This window comes from Erinaceus europaeus, chromosome 1 (genome assembly GCF_950295315.1).
Source record: "Erinaceus europaeus chromosome 1, mEriEur2.1, whole genome shotgun sequence".
Lineage (NCBI taxonomy): Eukaryota > Metazoa > Chordata > Mammalia > Eulipotyphla > Erinaceidae > Erinaceus > Erinaceus europaeus.
Window position 1 is genome coordinate 21,962,344 of NC_080162.1, and position 23,997 is coordinate 21,986,340.

Below are 23,997 nucleotides of genomic sequence, written 5' to 3' on the forward strand. Positions count from 1 at the left end.
GAAGCAGTATTGCAGCTATCTCTCTTACTTCTCTATCTCTATCCCTCCATATCTATTTCCTCCACCATTCAACTTCCTCTTGTCTCTATTCAATAAATAAGGAAAATAAAATCAAGTAAAAGTTTAAAAATAACTTTAATGAAGTATTTCATAATGCCTAAGTAACACCTCATTTTATGAAGACTACAAGCAGACTGTTGGCATCATTCCACCTGACTCCACAGATTCCATCATTGCAAAGGAAAAAAAACTAGAATTCTCACATCCCTGACAGTCTCACATACCTCTGTCCTTCCTGCCCTTCTCTCCATCTCGCAGCTCCTGGCAGCTTCTTAGGCCAGCTAGATACTTCCCCAGAATTCCCACTGACATTTCATCCTCAGAAATGCACTCTGGGGGGACTGGGCAGTAGCACACCAAGTTAAGCGCACACAGTGCAAAGCGTAGGGACCAGCACAAGGATCCCAGTTCGAGCCCTGGCTCCTCACTTGCAGGATGGTCACTGAAGCAAGTGGTGAAGCAAGTCTGCAGGTGTCTATATTTCTCTGTCCCCCCTCTGTCTTCCCCTCCCCTATCAACTTCTCTTTGTCCTATCTTATAAAATGGAAATAGATGGCCATCAGGAGCAATGGATTAGTAGTAAAGTGCCGAGCCCCAGTGATAACCCTGAAGGCAAAAAAATAAAAGTGCATTTTGTGAGTGAGAGCTTTCTTTTCCTCTTGTTCAGAGGACAGACCAGGTTCAGAGTTCATGGTCATACAGCAAGCAGGTGAGAGAGCTAGCATTTAAACTAAAGTGGGTCTAATATTGAAACCTGTGTATGGTGAGTGTCCTCAACCGCAAGGGCAGACTAGAGAAATGTCTAAGGAGTCAGTACAGGCAAGCTGAACCAAGCCAGCCTCTCTAAGGTTGCTTCATCATCTGTAAAGTAGTCACGATGGTGCCAACCTTGTACAGCAGTTGGGAGTACTAGAGATAAGAACTTTAAACGGCTCAGGACAACACTGACTCAGCCTAGATGCTTATAAAAGCTATCTGTGATTATTATCACCTTTGTACACATTAAGCCTTTTATGTTGCAGGAACTCAAGAACCGGATGCTGCTCATCCCCCTGGGAATTCACCAAACACGATAAGGAGTGGGAGCCCATGAAGACTTTGCTGTCTTCATGATGCAGAAGACCAGTGGTTCAGGAGGATACATCACAGACAATGGCCTGTCCAAAGCTATAGCATTTGACCCATCTCCCTGGGGTCTAACCTTAGAGAAATCATATTAATTTTGAGTTGGAGCTTCTTTATCTGTAAAATAAGTAGAATAAGCAACCTGCCTCCATCTCAGGGCTGTGGTTCAGCATAAGTGAGATAATAGTCTGAAAGTGCTTTGTGAAGTGGAAATGTTCTACACAGAGTTAAAGGGGCAATTATCCCGATGAAGATAGTCATCTAGATGGGTGGCTTCGTTACAGAGGGTGGGGACCAGCTTCTCTTTGCCCCTTGGAAAGAGAACCAGAGGGAACAGAGGCATCAGCTAAGTGGAGGGGAAGGAGAAAGGATATATTTGGGGAACTCAGATGGCTGGATACTGGAGTGACAGAAGAGCATTCCTGCGGTAGGGACACCCAAGTGACTTACAATTTTTGAACTTCTGATTATACTAATAAATGTCTCAAAATTGTGAAGCTTCTCCACCACTGGGCAGGTGTATACCAGGGGTTTGAACCTGGGTGCTTGCTCATTGTAATACTGGTGAAGCAGGGCTGCAGGTATCTCTCTGTCTCTCTCCCTCTCTATCTCTCCCTTTTCTCTCAATTTCTCTCTGTCTCTAATAAATAGATTAAAAAAATAAATCTTGGGAGTCGGGCTGTAGTGCAGCGGGCTAAGTGCAGGTGGCGCAAAGCACAAGGACCGGCATAAGGATCCCGGTTCGAACCCCGGCTCCCCACCTGCAGGGGAGTCGCTTCACAGGCGGTGAAGCAGGTCTGCAGGTGTCTATCTTTCTCTCCTCCTCTCTGTCTTCCCCTCCCTCTCTCCATTTCTCTCTGTCCTATCCAACAACAACAACAATAATAACTACAACAATAAAACAACAAGGGCAACAAAAGGGAATAAATAAATAAAATAAATATAAAAAAATAAATAAAAATAATAAATCTTAAAAATTAAAGTGCCGGGAGTCGGGTGGTGGCGCAGCGGGTTAAGCGCACGTGGCACAAATCGCCAGGACCTGCGTAAGGATCCCAGTTCGAGCCCCTGGATCCCCACCTGCAGGGGAGTCGCTTCACAAGCGGTGAAGCAGGTCTGCAGGTGTCTGTCTTTCTCTCCTCCTCTCTGTCCTCCCCTCCTCTCTCCATTTCTCTCTTTCCTATCCAACAACAACGACATTAATAACCACAACAATGTTAAACAACAAGGGCAACAAAAAGGAAAATAAATAAATAAAAACTTAAAAAAGAAAAAAAAAATTAAAGTGCCTGCCAGAGAGTAGGCACTAATTAAGTATGTGTTAGGTTACTGGGCAATATAGACCAAAGTAGTCATTTGCAAACCACAGGCCAAATTCAGCCAGTCATTTGCTTTGGTAAACACAATCAGTCATGTGTCACTTATGATGGTGACACAGACATTTATGATGGTGGCTCCAAGGACTCTGCCAGAGACACAGACATTTATGACGGTGGCTCCAAGGACTCTGCCAGAGTGTCTAGATGTGTGGTAGACTATACTGGTTAGATTTGTATATGAACACTCTGTAAAATTCAAACAATGGCAAAACTGCCTAGCAAAGTATTTCTCAGAATACATCTCTGTCCTTAATGGAATCATGACTGCCACCTTGCTGGCACTGCCCTCATTTATTTACTTATCCAGGGCTGGTTTCCCACACCTAAGATATTTACCCTCTAGCCTTTTATCAGGAAAGTTTGCTGATCCCCAAACAAAGGTAAAGAGGGAATATTTTTAAAGTTTTCTTCTGAAGTCTAGAGGGAAGAAAATTAGGTGAGGTGTGGTCCAGGAGGTAGCTCAGTGGATAAAACATTAGACTCTCAAGCATGAGGTCCTGAGTTCAATCCCCAGCAGCACGTGTACCAGAGTGATGTCTGGTTCTCTCTCTCTTCTCCTATACTTCTCATTAATAAATAAAATCTTTAAAAAAGAAAAGAAAATTAGGTGAGGTGAGAACACAGTGGGAATGAATCCTTATTGTCCATTTACAAAATGGGGCCAGGCAGTGACACACCTAGTTAATCACATACACTACAGTGCACAGGACCTGAGTTCAAGCCCCTGGTCCTCACCTGCAGGGGTGAAGCTTCACAAGTGTTGAGGTAGAGCTGCAAGTGTCTCTCTGTCTCTCTCCCTCTTTTCTTTTCTTTTTTTTTTTTTTTGTTATTGCTGGGATTCAGTACTGGCACTTCAAAGTCACTGTTCCTGCTGGCCATTTTTATTTTTTCTAGTTTTTTTTTAATTTGACAGAACAGAGAGAAATTGAGAGGGGAGGGGGAGATAGAGGGTGGGAGAGAAAGACAGATACCTGAAGACCTGCTTCACTGCTCATGAAGCTTTCCCCACACAGGTGGGGAGTAGAGGTTGGAACCAGAGTCCTTGTGCAGGAAGCGTTCCCCGCACAGGTGGGGAGCAGAGGTTGGAACCAGGGTCCTTGTGCATGGTGATATCCTGCACTTAACCAGGTGTGCCACCACTTGTCCCCCTCTCGCTCCCCCCTCTCTACCTCTCCCCCTTTCAATTTCTGTCTCTACCCAATAATAAACAGATAAAATTTAAAAATTGTCTAACCAGATGTCCTTACCTCCTGTGGTGGGGATACAGACTGGGATGCTTGACGCCTGTGCTGGCTGCCTTCCAGTGTGCCTCCTTACACTGAAAAAAAGCAAACCACAAAACAAAACAGCTTCTTCCTCCCTAGCATTTTCTCCAGTTCCTTGCAGCAAGATTCCCAGTTACATTTTGGGATTATATCAGACATTAACCTGGTGCACCCCCCCCCCCCAACCCCCTGGTCTGTATCTTTGTTAGGCATCTGCTTAACTGGGAGCAGTAAAGGTGCTAAGTAGTTATTTTCATCAACTAAGCACAATATCTCTTAGCTTCAATGTCCTCCTGTGAAATGCCTGTGGTCCCCATCATTTTCTGTTCAATTCCATCTTGAACCTGCTGTTGAAAGTGCCAGTGCTTCCAAAAGCAGAAGTCTGCAAAATATCACGTGGAGTTCCCTAGAGATCTGAGACCCTCTCCTAGGGCCTGTGAGGCTCTCTTACCTAACTATATACCTGTTCTAAAGTGGGCTTTCTATGGCCAAGCAGTAACGTACCTGGTCAAGTGCACATATTACAATGTACAAGAAACTAGGTTCAAGCCCCTGGTCCCCACCGGCAGAGAAGAAGCTTCATGAGTGGTGAAACAGGGCTACAGGCCTCTCCCTGTCTCTTTTCCCTTTCCATCTCTCTTTCCCTCTCAATTTCTCTCTATCCAATAGCAAATAAATAAATATTTTATTTTTTACTTCTTTATTGGGGGACTAATGTTTTACAGTCGACAGTAAATACAACAGTTTGTACATGTATATCATTTCTCAGTTTTCCACAGAACAATACAACCCCCACTAGGTCCTCTGCCATCCTGTCCTAGAACCTAAATTCTCCCCCCACCGACCCCAGAGTCTTTGACTTTGGTGTAATACACTAACTCCAGTCCAAGTTCTGCTTAGTGTTTTCTCTTCTTATCTTGTTTTTCATTGACTCAATATTAATTTATAAAATCATATGTCAACAGGGGTACAATTCTACACTGTTCCTACCACAAGAGTTCTTAATCCTTGATCCCTCCATTGCAGTCCACCGAAGTTCTCCCAAGGTTGTAGACATGGGTTAACCATCATCTCTACAACTGTCTGCCTACATTTGTACATAATTGCCTCCTTTTTCTTCTGGATACACTCCTTTCTCCAAGCCACACGCCAAGCCACACGCCACACGCCACACAACCCTATTAGGGCATTCAAATATCTCTCCCCTTTTCGTCCTCTCTCTCTGGGACCTGATGGAACTTGAGTTCAGAGCCCTCCTGTCTTCTTCCTCTGTTACTTCTCCCCCACTGGGAGAATGGATCACAGTTGTTTTGGGGGTGCAGAAGGTAGGAGTTCTGGCTTCTGTAATTGCTTCTCCGCTGGACTTTGCCCTGTAGTTTCTCCAAATGCAGTACTCACCCAGTTGCAGCGTAGACAGTAAACTAACCTCTTCTTTTTCTATCTTTATGTTGTACTGTGTGCATAACGAGGACTGGTACCAGTGATCTCCTACAGAAAGCATAACTGGGCAGCTGGGAGAAAAGGACGCTATAAACTTGCGGGCTGTTTGCTTTAAAAAAATACATGATGATTGCATTGCCAGTGTTTAAGACTGAGCAATGAAATGTAAAATTACACTTTCTTTAGGTAGATAGACAACAGAGTGGACTCAGGTAATGTTGAATGAATACAAAAACAAAAACACGCCGCCGCCCCTCGCCCGCCCCAGTTTTCCGCATCTGCTTGGGCTGCTAACAAATGATTGGCAAAACACACCCCAAGTATCGCGACCCGCCCCCTGAGGTCAAAGCCCCAGCGCCAGTAACCACGCCCCTTGAGCTCAGGCCCCGCCCCTATGCGTGGGCACGCCCCCTGCAAAACATCACTTCCGGCCGACTCACTTCCCTGAACTCCCTCTAGCTCCCGCCTTCGCCCGTTTCCGGTCGTCGTCGTCGCCGCTTCCTCCGCTGCTGCTCCTGCTGCTGCTGCTGCTGAGACTGCGGGCGGAGGCCGGAGAGTCGGGCGGCGGCGGCGGCGGCGGCGGCGGCTGAGAGGGCGGCGGCGGGAGCGGAGCGGGACGAGGGAGCGAGAGGAAGCGAACCAGGAGCGAGCGGAGCGCGTCCAGCCCCGCCCGCTCTTCCGCTCGCCAGAGGAACCGGAGCAGCCCGGGCCGCCCAGCCGCCGCCGCCCGCGGGACAAAGCCCAAGAGCCCGCGCCCAGAGCCATGTCCTCGTCCGCCGGCAGCGGCCACCAGCCCAGCCAGAGCCGCGCCATCCCCACCCGCACCGTGCCCATCAGCGACGCCGCGCAGCTACCTCATGACTATTGCACCACGCCCGGGGGGACGCTCTTCTCCACCACTCCGGGAGGTGAGCGCCCGGGCCCCGCGCCGGCTTCCGTGCAGCCCCGCCGCGCGCGGCCCTTTAACTCAGGGCGTGTCCGCGCCCGGCGGGGCTCGGCTCTCCTGCAGCCCCGGCCTCCCACCGGCCCGTCTCCACGGAGCCCGGGGAGATTTGCTTTCGGGAAGCTCCGCGTGGCGTTCTCTGTTGCCCACGACTCCAGCTCGCACGCCCGCCTGCCCGGGGCTCTCCTCTCACGGTGGGGTGTGTGTGTGCGCGCAAAAACAAGGTCCTTGTTCCCGCTTCGTGGCAGGTCTACGCATTCGGTCGGGCTTTCTGCCGCCGCCGCCGCCGCCTCTTGCTCCTCCTCGGGCAAATGGAGCTTGCATTTGTTTTCTCTTCTGCCTGTTGCAAGTCGTGCATTTGTGCACGTTTGGAGTTAACTCTCAGGCCCTAGGAAAAAGAGGAGGGGGGAGAAAGTTGGGGAAGAGTCATCCACTCCTGGGACTTTGCAAAGACTTGTTGTGCTGCTTTTAGAACCCCAGGAGGAGGTTGGAATGCGGAGTCTGAAAACCTCGCCCAGCCTTATCCTGCTTTGACAGCGTTGTTGACTTTACCGGACAAGGCCCTACGGCATGGGGGTTGCGGGAGTCCCCAGACGGGAGGAGAGGGTGACAAAAATAAGTGCTCAGATAGCAGCAGAGGGCAAAGGGGCGGCGTTTGGTTGGCAGCCTTGAAGAATAGGGCCTGGTGGGTGGCCCGGGGCGCCCGCTCGGACCGGGAGGGCATCCTGTTAGCGGCAATGCAGAGGGGTGTTTCGGGCCTGGCTTTTCAAAATACATGGCCAGGAACTGTTTACCAGGAACCACACTGGGCTAGAGGTGAAACGTGGTGAATTGATCCCAGGAAAAGGGAGCTAGCTCAAAGGTTGCCCGCAGATTGGGCGTTTCTCCAGAGTGAAGAGACCGCGAGAGCACAATCTGGAGGGGATCTAGATGTTGGAAAGGATCCACACTTTTTTCTTTTTTAACACCGGAGCTTTGCCTTCCTCTGGTGATGAAATGACCTCTCCAAGTTCTAGAGAGTTGGGCCGGTGCCAGTCGCACCTTCAGCCTCCAAGATTGCTAGATTCCCAGGGGTTGGGCTCACCCGTTCTCCAACAACCAATTGGACGCAGTTAGGCCCTTGGCAATCCCTGAATCGTTGCACAATAACAAGCCAGGCCCGCAGAATAAGAAAACCTCCTTGCCAGCAACAAGGGATAGAAATCTGGGAGGGAGCGCTACAAAAAATAACAGCAGAAGGGGAAAGTGGGGGTGGTAGGGAGGGCGGCGTCTGCCTGAAGGCAGTGAGGGATGCAGCAGTCCTGCGGCAGGACTGCACACCTGGGGCCCCAGCTTTCACCTGTAGCACCCAGTATGCCACAGCTGAGCAGCACTCGAGTATCTTGAAAAATAAAGGGTTTTTTGTTTGTTTCATCAAGAGAAAGTAACTGAGAAAGGCCAGAGCCCTGAATCAGCATATGCTGGGCTAGGGCCCTTAGTTTTCAAGTTCTGAGCTTTACCACTGAGCCACCTCTCCCATGGCTAAATAAACTTTAGAAAGAAAAAAAAAATGTAGTGGTCTGGGAGATGGCTCAGTGGATAAAGCACTGAACTCTCAAGCATGAGGTCCTGAGTTCAAGCCCCAGGGTGATATCTGGTTCTTTCTCCTATCTTTCTCATTAATAAACAGAATCTTAAAAAAAAAAAAAGAGAGAGAGTTTTAGCCAGGAATCTGGCCAGGCCACTCAGGAAGGCCACCTGCCCTGCCTCACTTTAAAATGACCCAGGCAGGAGAAGTCAGTATGTGTAGAGGCCTGGTATCTAAGAACAGTTTAACTCTGCGGAACGGTGGTATCCCTTCTGAGGTGACTTACCTCATGGAGGAAATCTCCCTCCTGACCTGGTCTTTTCTAGTCCAGCCATGGAACATGCTGTGATATCTCTGGGTTGTGAAAGATTTTGGCAGATCAGAATGTGCTCCAGATGGACTCATCTCCAGGCCGGAGAGATAGTTCACTGGCTAGGGTTCCTGCCTTACTGTGTGCACTGCCCAGGTTTGAGCCCAAGCACCACATGGGGAGATGCCGTGTTGTCTCTCTCTAAATGAAAAAGCTGCCCAGAGTGGTGAAATTGTACATGTGCAATGCCTGGACTCTGCATTAATACTGGATTAATAAGAATAATACTGGATTGTTAGAAAAGTCAGGACATTTTCCGATGCAAAAATACATCTTGACTTTTCTGACAAGCCAGTAGTAATTGTCTTGAACTGATGGCTTTTGAGAAGTGGATCCAAAGATGATAGAAAGGGATTTTATTATTTCGTCCAGAATTCTTGATAATGTTGACCAGTAAGCACTTGTACTTCAGAACATGTCACAGAAACATAGGCACTCCGGTTTATTTGGGGCAGAAAGTCAACTTTTAGCTACACTATTCCCCTGGAGGAGGAGTCACAGAGGGCCCTCTTTAGCACCTTTCAAAGGGCCTAGTTACCCTGCTTTTAAAATAAGGGTGATTTTTAAACATTGCTTTAAAGACAGGAACCTATCTCATAGTCTGGATTCATTCCTAAATGCTTGGGAAGATTCTGCCAGAAATACTGATCCACTTACCCTACCTCCCAGCACTCCTTTCTCAAATACTTGTCTCTACACACACGGTTTTTGTTATTTCAAATTTAAATACTTATCATGTTCTCTTAGCTCATCTGTTATATTGAGCCGGCATTTATTGGTGAAACACACTGTAATCTTCGGATTTTTAACACAGATATTTACCACACGTGTTCATAGGTGCTAGCACTGTTGCCGTTAGATATTATCATTGTTGTGTTGTGATTAATGCAATGCTGTTTAGATATCAGTACTTGATTTACTTTTCTATTTGGGAATTTTCCACTCAGATGGTCTGTTCATCTCTTTGTCACATCCTCCTCTATCTCCCTTTTTAAAATTTTATTTCCCCAAACCAAAGGAAGAATATTGTTATTTGAGCAACTTAATGCACCTGAATTAATGTGCTTAGTTAGGTATTTTAAGTGAGTTTTTTTTTTTTTTTTTTTTCTCAGTGTGGTGCTTTGCACAAAAGTGGAGAATGCCATCCTTACTCTGAATGGCCTTACAATCTTGTTAGGGAGGGCTTCTATGTGGGTGGACTTTAAAGAAGTCTTCAGTACTTTTTGACTAGTCTGAACCTCATGCATGCATTTCTTTGCTCTTAAGCTGCTTTTTCAGAGAGGGAGAGGGGAAGAGAGAGCGAGACAGACAGTAAGGTACCAGAGCTGCCCTCAGCCACATGGTACTTCCATGTGGTGTCGGACTCTTAACTGAAGTCACACACACACATGACACGGCAGGAACTCTGTCCTTTTAGCTATTCCTTAAGCCTTGGATAAACATAAATTCTAGAATGAAAACTTAATATTGAGTCCAGTGCAAACATATTTCATACTTTTAAGTCTAGGGCAATGATAGGAGGCTTATACTGCAACTCGCTAGTAGGAAGGAAGGATTTCCTTTCTCAAACTTCAGGAAACTTTGGATACTCCACCACCACCACCACCTGCCCCCCCATGTATATATTTTTAAATATGTTTGAGAGTAGGGATCAGGATCTGGGTTCACAACTAGGGTGCAAGGTGTGTTCCACTAGTGTCATGGAATAGGAATCGTTTTGCCAACACTGTATTAAGATGTGTATTTTTCTGGGACAGTGAAGCTTGCAAACGTTTCAAGAAGCTTTTTCCATCTGTGGAGTAGTATCTAACATGAGTCTTCTCTCACTCAGGTGGAGAAGGTACGTGATTCTGCTATCTAAATTCTGAACTATCTTCCTGTCTTCTCAGAGAGTTCTGCTCTGGGATATGAACAGAAACTAGGAGCTTTTACAGAGGGTTTGTTTGCTTGTTTGTTTGTCTTTATTTTCCTGTGTAACACTTCATCTGCTGAGGAAAAGTAGTCTGTGGCCATACAAGAACCTACTAAGAGAACTGTGATGGTCTGAAGTGTGGTTCATACCTCACTCATGCTTCCTCTCTGCCAGCTAGAATTGCTGTGGTTGACTCATTCAAGCTGAATTACCTGAAAGCTTTTGGAAGAATTTGGGAATACAGTAGAGAAGACTGGAAGAAGGGAAATAATCCAGTTGGGTGAGCTGTGAAAAAAAAAAAAAAATTAAGAATATTGGGGAGGGGGGAGTGCTCCTGAAATTCACTCCTGGGAGAAGTGAATAAAACGTGTGTAGATGCGGAGAGGGAAGGCCAGCTTCTGGCTGCCACAAAACTTCTAGTTTATTGTAGGCCATAAACTTCAGAACCAACAAAAGTATAGATGTGGCTTTTTACTTTTAGTTGTTAACCAAAGGACTTCAACATTGCACATGACAAGTGTGTTAAAAAAAAATGAAACACTTACTTTGCATTTACTTACGTCACGTGAATCAACATGTGTTGTAGTCCGTGGGAAATGAGCTTTAGTCTTAGATTCACCAGCTGCCTATGTATGTGTGTGTGTGTGTGTGTGTGTGTGTGTGTGTGTGTGTGTGTGTATGTCAGAGAAGATGTACTTCAGCTTTTATGTTGCGTGCGTTTTTGCTCACAAAGAACTGAGTCCTGAGCCCGGGGAGATCAGTTTTCTTCCTCAGGATGTGCATAGCAGTGTATGTGTGTATGTGGGGTGGGGTGGGATGCCTGTGTGCCCCAAGCCAGACGCAGGCTGAGGAGAGAAGACAGGGCTGTCAGCAGAGCTGCATGCGGCTGCCTTGAGCTCTCCAGAGGCCTGTGTGTGAAATAAGGAAGGATGAAAGTGAAGACACTAGAATGGGCATTACCAGGATATTTCTTTCACAAAGTTTTTGAGGACTGGAGGCTTAAAGACAGTCTTAGAGGAGGGGTGGGTCTATCACTATTTGGAGATACTGCATACATGCAAAAATTGGCTGAGCAGTTGGGGTGATGTGAGGAAAGCTAGTTTATCTGGTTAAGAGCAAGAGATTGGGCAGAATAGTTTGCAGGTGAATGACAGAACTTTTTTAAAAAAAATGTTTTTATATTTATTTTCCCTTTTGTTGCCCTTGTTTTTATTGTTGTTATTGATGTTGTCGTTGTTGGATACGACAGAGAGAGATGGAGAGAGATGGAGAAGCCAGAAGGGGAGAGAAAGATAAGACACCTGCAGACCTGCTTCACCACTTGTGAGGTGAATCCCCTGCAGGTGGGGAGCCAGTGGCTCGAATCGGGATCCTTACATAGGCCCTTGCACTTCGCGCCACGTGTGTTTAACCCGCTGCGCTACTGCCCAACTCCCATGACAGAACTGTTTAATCTGGACTATCAAGACTGTAAATGAGTAAATTAATATTATAAGATTTTGGTTTTTGCCGTGTGTGCAACCCACATTTAAGCCTGAACCCCGGCTGCTTTTGCACTCTCACTTTGCCTCTTTGTCTCTGTCTCTCTACCTGAAAAAGTCATCCTGGAGTTGCAAAGCTGCAGTGATGACCTTAAAAGGATTTTGCTACTCCGTATGATCAAACAAGGTAGCTGAAATGTGCAGTTATTCAACTCATGAGTAGATGTCTTTTGAAACTTTATCTCTCCTAAATTTAATACCCAGCAACTGGTAAAGGTTAAAGACCTTAACCTTATCTCAGCCACAGCTTGAGCCCCCAAACTCAGGCATCTGTTTCCACCTCAATACATAATTTGTGTAGGACAAATATTCTGATGAACAGAAAGTGTTCGTTTTAATGGCCTTAAAGATAAGTTAACTGGAAAAGACAATTCAATTGTAGAGTCTTGGGGATTTTCAAAGTACATGTCATCTGTGACTACAGATAGTTTTACTTCTTCCTTATCATTCTGTGTGCTTTCTATTCCTTTTTCTTGCTGAATTTCCCTGATTAGAACATTCAGAACAATGTTGAACAGAAATGTCAAAGCATTCTTAACTTGTTCTTTAATTTTTTTCCCTTTTGTTGCCCTTGTTGTTTTATTGTTGTAGTTGTTGTTATTGTCGTTGTTGGATAGGATAGAGAGAAATGGAGAGAGGAGGAGAAGATAAAGAGGGGGAGAGAAAGACAGACACCTGCAGACCTGCTTCACTGCCTGTGAAGTGACTGCCTTGCAAGTGGGGAGCCGGGGCTTGAATCAGGATCCTTACGCCGGTCCTTGCACTTCATGCCATGTGCACTTAACCCAGTGCCCTACCACCTGACTCCCTCTTGATTTGTTCTTAATACTAAAGGGAAAATATCCAGTCTTTTAAAAAAAATTCTTTTTTATTATCTTTATTGGATAGAGACAGCCAAAAATCGAGAGGGAAAGGGGAGAAAGAGATACCTGCAGCGCTGCTTCTCCACTTGCAAAGCTTTCCCCCACAGGTGGGGGCTGGGGTTTTGAGCCTGGGTCCTTGTGCACTGTAATATATTCACTCAACCAGGTGTACCATCACCTGGCCCCAAAATATCCAGTCTTTAAGTGAGATGTTAGCTGTGTGTCTGTGTTTGTTTTTTTTTTCCCCCTTATAGTTCTGTCTTACTGCTAGCCTGTTGTTTCCATTATGAAAAGGTGTTTGACTTTATCAGCTACATTTTTTTTTCAGCTGTTGAGATGATCATGTGGTGGGGTTTCTTTTACTCTGTTAAAATGCTTTATGTTCATTTTTATATTTTTATTAGTGATTTAATAGTATTTACATAATTATAAGAAATTTCAGGAGTGTATTCACACCCACACATAGTGCATATAAACCACACACCAAAGTTCTGTGCCCTCCCCCATAGTACATGAATTGACTTCTTCTGTTCACATTTAGATTTATTTATTTTTTTGTGAGAAGGAACAACCAGAGTTTTGCTCAGCTCTGGCATAATGCAGTGCCAGGGAGCAGAAACTTCCGGGGCCTCGGGGATAAATACCCTGCACTATAGCACTTTGAGCTGTGTCCCTGGCCCTGGTTCTTCGTTCTAAAATGTCATAGTTGAGGGGCCAGGTGGTGGCACACCTGTTTGAATATATGTCACAATGCACAAGGACCCAGGTTTAAACCTCCAGTCCCCACCTGTAGGAGGAAAGCTTCCTGAGTGGTGAAATAGTGCTGCAGGTGTGTCTGTCTGTCTGTCTGTCTATCTCTCTTTCATCTTGATTTCTGACTATCAAATAAATAAAGACAATTTTTTAAAATATTGTAATTGTGTCAGCCTAATAGCTCACTGGGATAGCGTGCCACCTTGCCATGAACATTGGTTATAGTTTGACAGCTTTACATTGAAACGAATCAGTCTCTGGTCTGTCTCATTCTGGAAACAGTGTGAAAAGGAAACAGATAAAAAACAGTGACTTGGGGGGGGGGGGTTGGGTGGTGGTGCACTTGGTTGAGCGCACATGCTACAGTGCTCAAGGACCCAAGTTTGAGCCCCCAGTCCCCACCTGCAGGGGGAAAGCTTTGTGCTGTCTCTCTCCTTCTCTATCACCCCCTTCTCTCTTGATTTCTGGGTGTCTATCCAATAAATATTAAAGACAATAACAAAAAAAAGGTTTATAAAAAAAAGTGACGTAGATTGGTAGTCTCCAGTAGACTTTTCCTTCTTTCTGGTTTTGTTGATATAGAGTCCTAACTAATATAAGTACAGGTGGAAGATGTTGGTAGATATACATTGTTCTTATTTTTGAAATCAGAGCTGCACAAGAGCAGTAAACCTGGGAGGAAGGTTGGTGTGAATCAAGTTTGAATCTCTCTTCCTTCTACAGATATAACAATGATCCTTCTATAGTTCTTTAGCATTATTAAGAGAGGTTCAGTCATCTAAGTGAAAGAAATGACCCAGGGTAGTTAGCAGCCTGGGAGATTGAGCCTGCATCTTTGAACCATAGGTGGGTAGCTGTTTCACCAGGTAGGGTGTCTGCCTTTTCATGTCCTGGACCCAGGTTTGAGTCCTGACATGACATGCAAGTGCCATGTCACCAGGGAATGCTCCAAGCTCTGGTCTCTCCCTCTCTGTTTCTATATCAGAATGAAAGTTGGCCCAGGCACCGCCCCCCCTCCCCAGACTAGCGCAGCGGGTTAAATGCAAATTGCTCGAAGCTCAAGGACCAACTTAAGAATCCTGGTTTGAGCCCCCGGCCCCCTACCTGCAGGGTTACTTCACAAGCGGTGAAGCAGGTCTGTAGGTGTCTCTCTCCCCCGCCCCCGTCTTCCCCTCCTCTCTCGATTTCTCTCTGTCCTATCCAACAACAACCACATCATTGACAACAGTAATAATAACCACAACAACGATAAAATACAACAAGGGCAATGAAAGGGAAAAAAATAGCCTCCAGGAGCAGTGGATTTGTGGTGCAGGCATCGAGCCTCAGTGATAGCCCTGGAGGCAAAAAAAAAAAAGAGCCTGGGCCCCTCATCCCAACCCACCCCCCAAAATAAAAGATTTTAAATCAGTTGGCATTTATGTGAGATTAACTCACTTTGCAGTCAAGACTCAAGTCAGGTTTGCTTAGCATATTAATGTGACCCTATACACATACTGTGCTTTTTGTCTTCTCTGGATATTAATTTCTTCATCTGTCAAACGATTAGACAGTTGCCAGAGACTCTGTAAGGCCCCTCTAACGTTCTGTCTTCTGAGTAGTCTTCATTATCAGCATCCCTGTCAGCTTAAGTGTGTGTTTAGTTATGGCTGTCACGTGTGGCTGGCTAGCCCCTCTTTGACATTAATGTCTTAGAAATCTTTGTTCCCAGTTACTGAGATTTGGAATTGACCAAAGGAGAGTGGGATTGACTTTCCACAGACTTTGAATACCTTCTACTTACCTTAATACATGAGTCATTAAGCTGTAAGATCTCGAGGGTCTGTTTGTGTCCTACTGGTAGAATTTGTCCTCCTGGTTTTACTAGCACCTCGGGAACTTGATGATTGCACATGTTGAATATGTTTTGACTGCCACCGCCTTCCTCCCTGGAGGATACAGCATCAGGCAGCTTCGCATTTTCCCTGAGGCACATGACACTGCTTGCTAGGTGTCTTACTTTTTTATCCAGTCTCCATAAAGAACAGATATGTAAAACTCAAGTTCATTCATGAATGTGCTCTAATCCAGTTGATCACACACATACCCTGTTATCATTTTCCCAGCTTGAAAGAGTAAAAATCTAGTCAACTACTTTCTATTTATGTTATTTCTGTATTTTCCCTTACTGAGGGGAGGAAAGCGAGATGGGGGGGGATGATCTCGAGTGAGTGCATTAGAAGCACTGGCTTGTTTATTTGGCATCTGTTTGTGATTTCTTGGTGAACCTTTACATGAAGCACATGGAATATTGTCAGAAATTCCTAATGGAGTACTGAAGTTATATGTTTTTTTAAAAAAAATATTTTATTTATTCCCTTTTGTTGCCCTTGTTGTAGTTACTATTGTTGTAGTTATTGATCCCATCCTTGTTGGATAAGGACAGAGTAAAAGGAAAGAGGAGGGGAAGGCAGCGAAGGGGAGAGAAAGATAGACACCTGCAGACCTGCCTCACCGCCTGTGAAGCGCCTCCCCTGCAGGTGGGGCTGAAGTTATATTCTGAGTGCTTTGTTCTTTAATTCAGTTTCTAGACTTGCTTCTTCCCTCCCTGCCTTCCTCGTAGTTCCTGCTGCCTCAGCAGACTTGGCTTATTATTTATCAGTATGTTGGCGTCACCTTTTAAATGTGTCCATATATTTGTGTTGTTTTGTAACTGTTGCCGTCATCCAGTACTGTTTTCATCTTCCCAGACTGAAACTTCCTACCCACAGTCAATAATTCCCCATGACCCACCAACCCTCAGCCTATGGCATCTGTTTCTCATGTCTATGACTTAGGCCATTTTAGGGACTGTATATAGATGTAGTCATACATGATTTGACTTCTTGTGATTGAATTATTTGAATTAGCATAATGTCTTCAAGATAAATGCAATCAGAGCGTCCGAGTGGTGATGCTCCTGCTTGAGCGCACACATTACAGTGTGCAAGGACCCATGTTCAAGGCCCCAGTCCCTGCCTGCAGGGGGGAAGCTCTGTGATCAATGAAGCAGTGCTACAGGTATCTGTCTCTCCTTCCCCTCAATTTCTCTTTCAAAAGGGGCAGTCTTATTTTCAAAAGGGGCAGTCTTATTTTGTTCTCCATTTCATTTATTTTTATACCTATAAAATTGACAACTATTACTTAGACTAATAGCAACTATTACTAGACTAATAGCAAAATAAAACACTCTAATGCCTTTCTGTTTTATCTCCATTCTATATATGCCCAAAGAAAGCAGTTGTAAAGGCTTAGCTTTTACCTCTGAAATTATAAATAACATGATTTAATGCTATGTCTAGTTTTACATGTTAGCAGTTTTTGGTATGAAAGATGTGGGTTATTTACTATGTAAACCCTTCTCATTCTCCTAATTTAACTTTTAACATATTTCTTCTAGCGTTTGCCCTTCTTCCGTAGCCAGTCAACAGCATCAGGTTGAGCCTGATGTAAAGTTTCGAGACCTCCTTTGAATCTGGAGAGGTAGCAGTCGTTGACTATGTGGGTCATTGTCTGTCTGTAGCCGCAGGGGCAGTTCGGGTCGTCTATGGCTCCCCAGCGATGGAACATATTGTGGTTAAGTTAATACTTAATGTAATTTAGGTAAATATTAAACATAGAGGTGACTGGTACTGTTGGTTTTCAAGCCAGTACTCATTGTCTTTTCTTACATGCTACAACAAATGTCTTAATTTTTTAAAAAAATATTTGATTTTTGTTGCCCTTATTTTTATCATTGTTGTGGTTATTATTATTGTTTTTATTGATGTCATCATTGTGGGATAGGACAGAGAGAAATGGAGAGCAGAGGGGAAGACAGAGGGAGAGGAAGATAGACACCAGCAGACCTGCTTCACTGCTTGTGAAGCAGCCCCCCCTGCAGGTAGGGAGTCAGGGGCCGGGATCCTTACTCCGGTCCTTGAGTCTTGCGCCATGTACACTTAACCCACTGCACTACTGCCTGACCCCGATGTCTTAATTTTTTAATGGTGGCAGTGTGCCAAGCCCTGGGGCATATCTATTGCTGACTTCCTTTAGCATATAATAACTTACCCAGTATGTTTTTTTGGTGGACATATGACCCAGTTCTGGTAAAAGAAGATATGGGGGAGAAGTCTGCTAAGGGTTTTCTGAGAAAAGATTTTCCTCTTCAACAGAGAAAAATCCCTTGAAGCAAAAAGCCCTGTTTGATGCTACACTCTGCCTTCCTGCTTGGAGGGTGTGAATTCATCTTACATGGTTTCGTCACTTACTCTTTCTGCTATGCAGTTTAGCCAAGTTATTTAATGACTCTTATTTCAAGCTATCTTTGTGCATAAGGGCACATTTAATCATAATCTTAGAAGTAGTCTTAGTTAAGGAGTTGGGTGGTAGCGCAGTGGGTTAAGCGCATGTGGCGTAAAGCGCAAGGAGCTGAGTAAGGATCCCAGTTCGAGCCTCCAACTCCCCACCTGTGGGGGAGTCACTTCACAGGCGCTGAAGCCGGTCTGCAGGTGTCTTGTCTTTCTTTTCCCCTCTCTGTCTTCCCCTCCTCTCTCCATTTCTCTCTGTCCTATTCAACAACAATGACATCAGTAACAACTACAACAGTACAACAAGGACAACAAAAAGTAATAAATATTTTTTAAAAGTAGTAGTCTTAGTTAAACAGAATTTATTTATTTATTTTTATTTTATTAGTGATTTACAAAATTACAAAGTAATGGGTGCAATTCTGCACCATTCCCACCACCAGAGTTCTCTGCCCCTGTTCCCTGCATTGGAAACTGCAGGGAATCTCCCTGCAGTCACAGATATGGGTTGACTGGTATTTCTGTAACTGTCTCTCTGTCTGTATATATATTTTTCCCATTTCTTCTTTTTGATTACATATCTATTACAAATTTTTTGTTAGTGATTGATAAGATTGTGGGACAGGAGGGCTACAATTCCACACAATTCCCATCACCAGAGTTCCATATCCCCTCCCCTCCATTGGAAACTTCCCTTTACCCCTCTGGGAGTATAGATGAAAAGATCTTTATGGGGTGCAGAAGGTGGGAGGTCTGGCTTCTGTAATTGCTTCTCTGCTGAGCATCGGCATTGGCAGGTCCATCCATAACCCCAGGCTGTTTCTGTCTTTCCCTGGTGGGGTAGGGCTCTGGGGAGGTGGGGTTTCAGGAAATATTGGTGGGGTTGTGGCTCAGAGAAGCCAGGTTGGCATCATGGTAACATCTATAACTTGGTGGCTGAAAAAGCATTAAGATATAAAGCAGAACAGTTTGTTTAATAACAGGAACCTAAAGGTAAAAGTAGAGCCGATGGAATTTGGAGTCTTCATGTTGGAAGCAGCTGGGAAATCTATTTTAGGCATATTCCAAGGGGCCCATGACTTTACTAATTTTTTGCCTGAGCCCAACAGCTAACATGCAGGAGGGCTAGAAGTATTGTCTGGAAAGATGGTGTCAGAGTTAGAGATAGGACTAGGAAGCTGGATAAGGGCAGAGAGAAGCTCCCAAATATGGGAAAGTATATAAATACCATTAACTGTAAACCCCATCGATCTGACCTCAGGCCCGTGTGTATTCATATTTAGCACAGGAGTCTGTGTAACCTCTGCATCCCTGTCAGTCTGAGCTCACAGTCTGTGGTCCTATCTAGGAACATTCTAGGCTGCACTCATTTCAGGAGTCTTCCTCAAGTAGCAGTGTATTGACCCAGCCACCCTCCCTTCGGAGAATGGGGCAGTTTCTGCTATTGTTCTGCATTGAAGGTAAGGTCCTGTAGAGGCCCACAAGAGGGCTTATGATGTCGTTCCTGATGGAGATGACCGGTGATGGTGGAGTGATCTGTTAGAGGTCTAGGCCCATCATATCTATACGGGAATCCAAGGATTCCCGGACTAGGGCCCCAGATGAAGGGGTGGCCTAGTAGTGACCAAAAGGGCCATCATTAAATGTGCCAGTGTATTGGTCTTATCCAGCTTTTGTAATCCTTACTTTATCTGACACAGTTGGACTTAGAGTGATTGAGGGATGTGAAATAGGGGGTAGATGAGCACCAGCAAGGAAGTAGAAAGCCCTAAAGAAGACATTGTGTAAGGTACTTAATCGAATATTTTCTACCTAGATTTTTTTTTTCCCTCCAGTTGCTGGGGCTCAGTGCTGGCACTATGAATCCACCACTTCTGGTGACTTTTTTGGTTTTGTTTGGTTTTGTTTTGTTTTCCTAGCTAGAACAGAGAGAAATTGAGAGACTGGGGAGACAGAAAGTGAGAGAGAAAGACTGACACCTGGAGACCTGCTTCACTGCTTGTGAAACATCCCCCTGCAGGTGGAGAGCCAGGGGCCTGAACCTGGATCTTTGCTCTTAGTACTATATGTACTTATCTTAAGGTCCTTTTTTCCTCTTCTCTCTCTGGGTCCTGATGGAATTGGGTTTTCAGAGCCCTCTAGTCATCTTCCCCTAATATTTCTCCCCCTCTGGGTGTATGGACCAAAATTTTTTGGGGGTACAAAAGGTAGGAGGTCTGACATGAGCATTGGCAGATCGATTTATACCCCCAGGCTATTTCTATCTGTCTCTAGTGGAGTTAAGTGGAATTTTATGTTTTCTTTGTTAAAGTATTCTAACTACTGTCAGCTAGCCATATTACAGTGGACTTTCTCTAGCTGACTTATTTCAAATTTATTCAATTTCTTAGGTACATAGCTTAATACGTGAAATATATATATATATGTGTATATATATATTTTTTTTTCTTCCAGGATTATTGCTGAGGCTTGTTACTAGTACACAATTCCACTGCTTCTGGCAGCTACTATTTCCCATTTTTCTTTAATAAAGGGTAAGATAGAAGGCTAGGAGAAAAACACCTGCAGCACTGCTTTCTCCCCCTCGTCAAGCAGGTGGGGACTGGAGGTCTTGAACCTGGGTGCTCAAGCATGGTAATGTGAGTACTCTACCTGGTACTCTGTACTTCAAATCAAGCTACCTGGTCTTTTTTTTTTTTAATTTGTATTTATTTTCCCTTTTGTTGCCCTTGTTTTTTATTGTTGTAGTTGTTAATGGTGTCATCGTCGTTAGATAAGACAGAAAGATAATGGAGAGAGGAGGGGAAGGCAGAGGGTAGATACCTGCAGACCTGCCTGTGAAGCGGCTCCTCTACAGGTGGGGAGCCGGGACCTCGAACTGGGATCCTTACTCAGGTCCTTGCGCTTTGCGCCATGTGCGCTTAACCAGCTGCGCTACCGCCCAACTCCCGCTACCTGGTCTTTGAAGGGCATTGTGTTTGAGTGATCTTGTTTCTGTACTAAGCATCTTGGCAGTCACAGTTTTGGGCCTCATTCATTGGCATTCTTGTTTCTTGCCATTTGAAAATTACTAGGGTGTTTGTTTTTTTTTTAATTCCCTTTTGTTGCCCTTGTTTTATTGTTTTAGTCACTATTGTTGTTCGAAAGTTACTAGTTTTTAGATCAAAAGATAAAGCTCTTGTTTATTTCCCTCTTCCTAATTCTTCATCAAATTAATTCAGCTTTACTCTTCACCTTACTAATAAAAACATCGAGAAAGTGTTGGGTCAAGGTATTAGATTAATCCTAATACCCAGTCCACCAAGGGATGACAAGTTCTAAACATGTAATGTTAATCTATAGCTAAAGACTTCTGTTTGTTCTGAAATCCAGACATGAAAACTAAAAAAACATGCACATTATTTATTTTACTAGAACACCACTCATCTCAGGCTTATGGTGGTACCAGGGACCGAACCAGGGATTTCAAAAGCATCAGGCATAAAAGCCTTTTGCATGGCTACTATGCTCTCTCCCTACCCCATACACATGTTAAAAACACATTTTAAGAGAGACCAGAATACTGCCCAGCTCTGGCATATGGTGGTGCTGGGGATTGAACCTGGGGCCTTGAAGCCTCAGGCATGGAAGGTTCTTTGCATAACCATTACATTATCTCCCCTACACTTTATTTATTTTTTTTAAGAAAAAGGCTGTAGAGGTCACCCAGCAGAGCTTCATGCCATCTCCATGCACAGCACAAGAGGACACTTCAGAAATGATCCAGTGCTGCTCTGGTATCTCTGCTCTGCCTCTCTCCCTCACGACTATTGAGTCGTGAAAAATGAAATCTTGCCATTTGTGACACAATGGAGTTAATGGTAAGTGAAATAAGTAAGACAAATGCTGGAGAGTTTTAATATTTGGAATCTTAAAAATAAATAAATAAAGGCTCGGTGCTAAAGTTATGCTTTTTGTATATGTAGGTTCCGGAGTTTGATCCCTGGCAAGATGGATGAAGGGATGGATAGATGATTAATAGGTTGTCAGGGCAACAGATCTAAGGGCAGCAGACTTCCAGTTATAAAATAAGTAAGTCGGGTGCTGGGTGGTGGCACACATGTTATGATGCTCAAGAACCCAGGTTCAAGTCCCCAGTCTCCACCTGCAGGGGGAAAGCTTCATGAGTGGTAAAGCAGGGCTGCAGGTGTCTCTCTGTCTCTCTTCCTCTCTATCCCCCCTTCCCCTCTCGATTTCTAGCTGTCTATCCAATAAATAAAGATAATAAAAAATTTTAAAAATAAGTCATGGGGATGTAATAATACACAGCCTGTGACTTAAGTTAATAGTTCTGCGTTGGTGGTCTGGGAGGTGGCACAACTGGACTGTCAAGCATGAGGTTCTGAGTTCAGTCCCCAACCAGTAAATGATGTTGTCTAGTTTTTTTCTCTCTCCTATCTTTCTTATATATAAGTAAATCTTTAAAAAAAATTCGGCATTGCATATTTGAAATTTCCTAAGATCTTAAGTTCTTGTTTTTTAAAAAATTAACTCTGACCAACACGAGGTCATTGAAGAATAGACCTTAGTGGCCGGCAGTGGCAGACCGTATAGAGTGCACTGTCACCATGCACAAGGACCCAGGTTTGAGGCCCCAGGTCCCCACCTGCAGGGGGAAAGCTTCACGAGTGATGAAGCGGGGCTGCAGGTGTCTCTCTGTCTCTCTCCTCTATCTCCCCCTTCCTTCTCAATTTCTCTGTCTTATCCAATAAAACAGAAAGGAAAAATTAATTAGATGAAAGGGGGGAACACATGAAAAAGGAAAAAATAACCCTGGGGCTTAGAAGATGACACAGTAGTAATGCAACTGACTTAACGGGCCTGAGGCCCCAGTGCTCCCAAGTTCAATTCCTCACGCCACCATATGCTAGAGCTGAGTAGTACTTTGATCTTTCTTCTCTCTGCCATGCTGTCATTTAAATAAAGTAAAAAAAGTTAATGGGAGTCGGGCGATAGCACATCGGGATAAGCACATATGGCACAAAGCGCAAGGATCCGGGTTCAAGCCCCCAGCTCCCCACTTGCAGGGGAGTGGCTTCACAGGCGGTGAAGAAGGTGTCTATCTCCCCCCACCCCCCGTCTTCCCTTCCTCTCTCCATTTCTCTCTGTCCTATCTAACAGTAAAAATAGATAATATTTTAACAGAAGCAGGTCTGCAGGTGTCTTTCTCTCCTCCTCTCTCCATTTCTCTCTGTCCTATCCAACAATGACGACAACAACAATAATAACTACAACAATAAAACAACAAGGGCAACAAAAGGGAATAAATAAATAAAATAAAATATTTAAAAAAAATCTAAATGCAAACAAAAATATCTCATTTCATTATAATGAAAGACAAAATACATAAGAATAAATTTAGTGGGGAACTGTGTTGTGGTGCACCTGGTTTAATGTATACACTGCAGTATACAAAGACCCTGGTTCAAGTCCCTGGTCCTACTTGCAAGGGGGAAAAGCTTCAAAAAAGCTAAAAATAATAGGAAAATGTTCATACTGTGGAAACTATAAAACATTGTATAAGGGGGGCCAGGCATAGCGCAGTGGGTTAAGTGCATGGCACAAAGCTCAAAGACTGGCTAAGGATCCCGATTGGTGCCCCTGGCTCCCCACCTGTAAGGGGGTCCCCACACAAGTGAAGCAGGTATGCAGGTGTCTTATCTTTCCCCATTTCTGCCTTTCCTTCCTCTCTCGATTTCTCTCTGTCCTATCCAACAACAGCAATAATAATAATAATAACAAGGGCAACAAAATGGGGGGTGCAGGCACCAAGCCCCAGCGGTAACCCTGGAGGCAAAAAATAAATAGCTTTTAAAGAAAAAGAAAGGGGAGTCGGGTGGTAATGCAGCGGCTTAAGCACAAAGCTCGAGAAATGGAGAAGGGGAGAGAAAGATAGACACCTGCAGACCTACTTCACCTGTGAAGCGACTCCCCTGCAGGAGGGTTTTTTTTTTTTTTTTTTTTGCCTCCAGGCTTATTGCTGGGGCTCGATGCCTTTTGGTAGATTTTTAATGGTGACTTCACTACTTAGGCGTAATCGGCTAAGTCATTGATGGTTGAATTTGAGCCACTCCCTTTCCATGAGGTCCGGAAGACAAGACTAGAAGTTACTGACACTTCTCCAGGCAACCAAACAAGGCACCTTTTCCCACACTTAGACTATTTCAAGGGTTTTAGGAACTGTGAGCCAGAAACCCTGGGTGAAGTCCAAATGTGTATTTTTCTTTTAAGTAATAATATCCTGGATCTGAGGAAATAACATAGTGATCATATAAAAAGACTTTCACGCCTGAAACTCTGAAAGTCTCAAATTCAGTCCCCAGTACCACCTTAAGCCAGAGCTGAACAGTGTTGCTTTGGTTGAAGAAGAAAATGTTAACAGTATCCCACTTGTACAGAAATGTTTATAGCAGCATTGAAGTGGAAACAG

At 44.5% G+C, this 23,997-nt stretch overlaps 1 protein-coding gene and 1 long non-coding RNA gene across 2 annotated transcripts in view; one reads left to right on the plus strand and one right to left on the minus strand.

The window, feature by feature from the left end:
* Positions 1 to 275: 275 nt before the first annotated feature.
* Positions 276 to 5,556, minus strand: LOC132541737 (uncharacterized). The gene is made up of 3 exons (XR_009552836.1): positions 5,228 to 5,556; positions 3,812 to 3,882; positions 276 to 1,496 (listed from the first exon to the last, which is right to left on the minus strand). It is a non-coding gene; the product is annotated as an uncharacterized LOC132541737 (long non-coding RNA).
* Positions 5,557 to 5,732: 176 nt separating this feature from the next.
* EIF4EBP2 (eukaryotic translation initiation factor 4E binding protein 2) overlaps positions 5,733 to 23,997 on the plus strand; it is a 34,892-nt gene continuing 16,627 nt past the window's right edge. Inside the window, exon 1 of the mRNA XM_007524143.3 lies at positions 5,733 to 6,177. Within this exon, the coding sequence (XP_007524205.1) occupies positions 6,033 to 6,177 (145 nt within the window). The 5' untranslated portion in view covers positions 5,733 to 6,032. The remainder of the gene's footprint in view (positions 6,178 to 23,997) is intronic.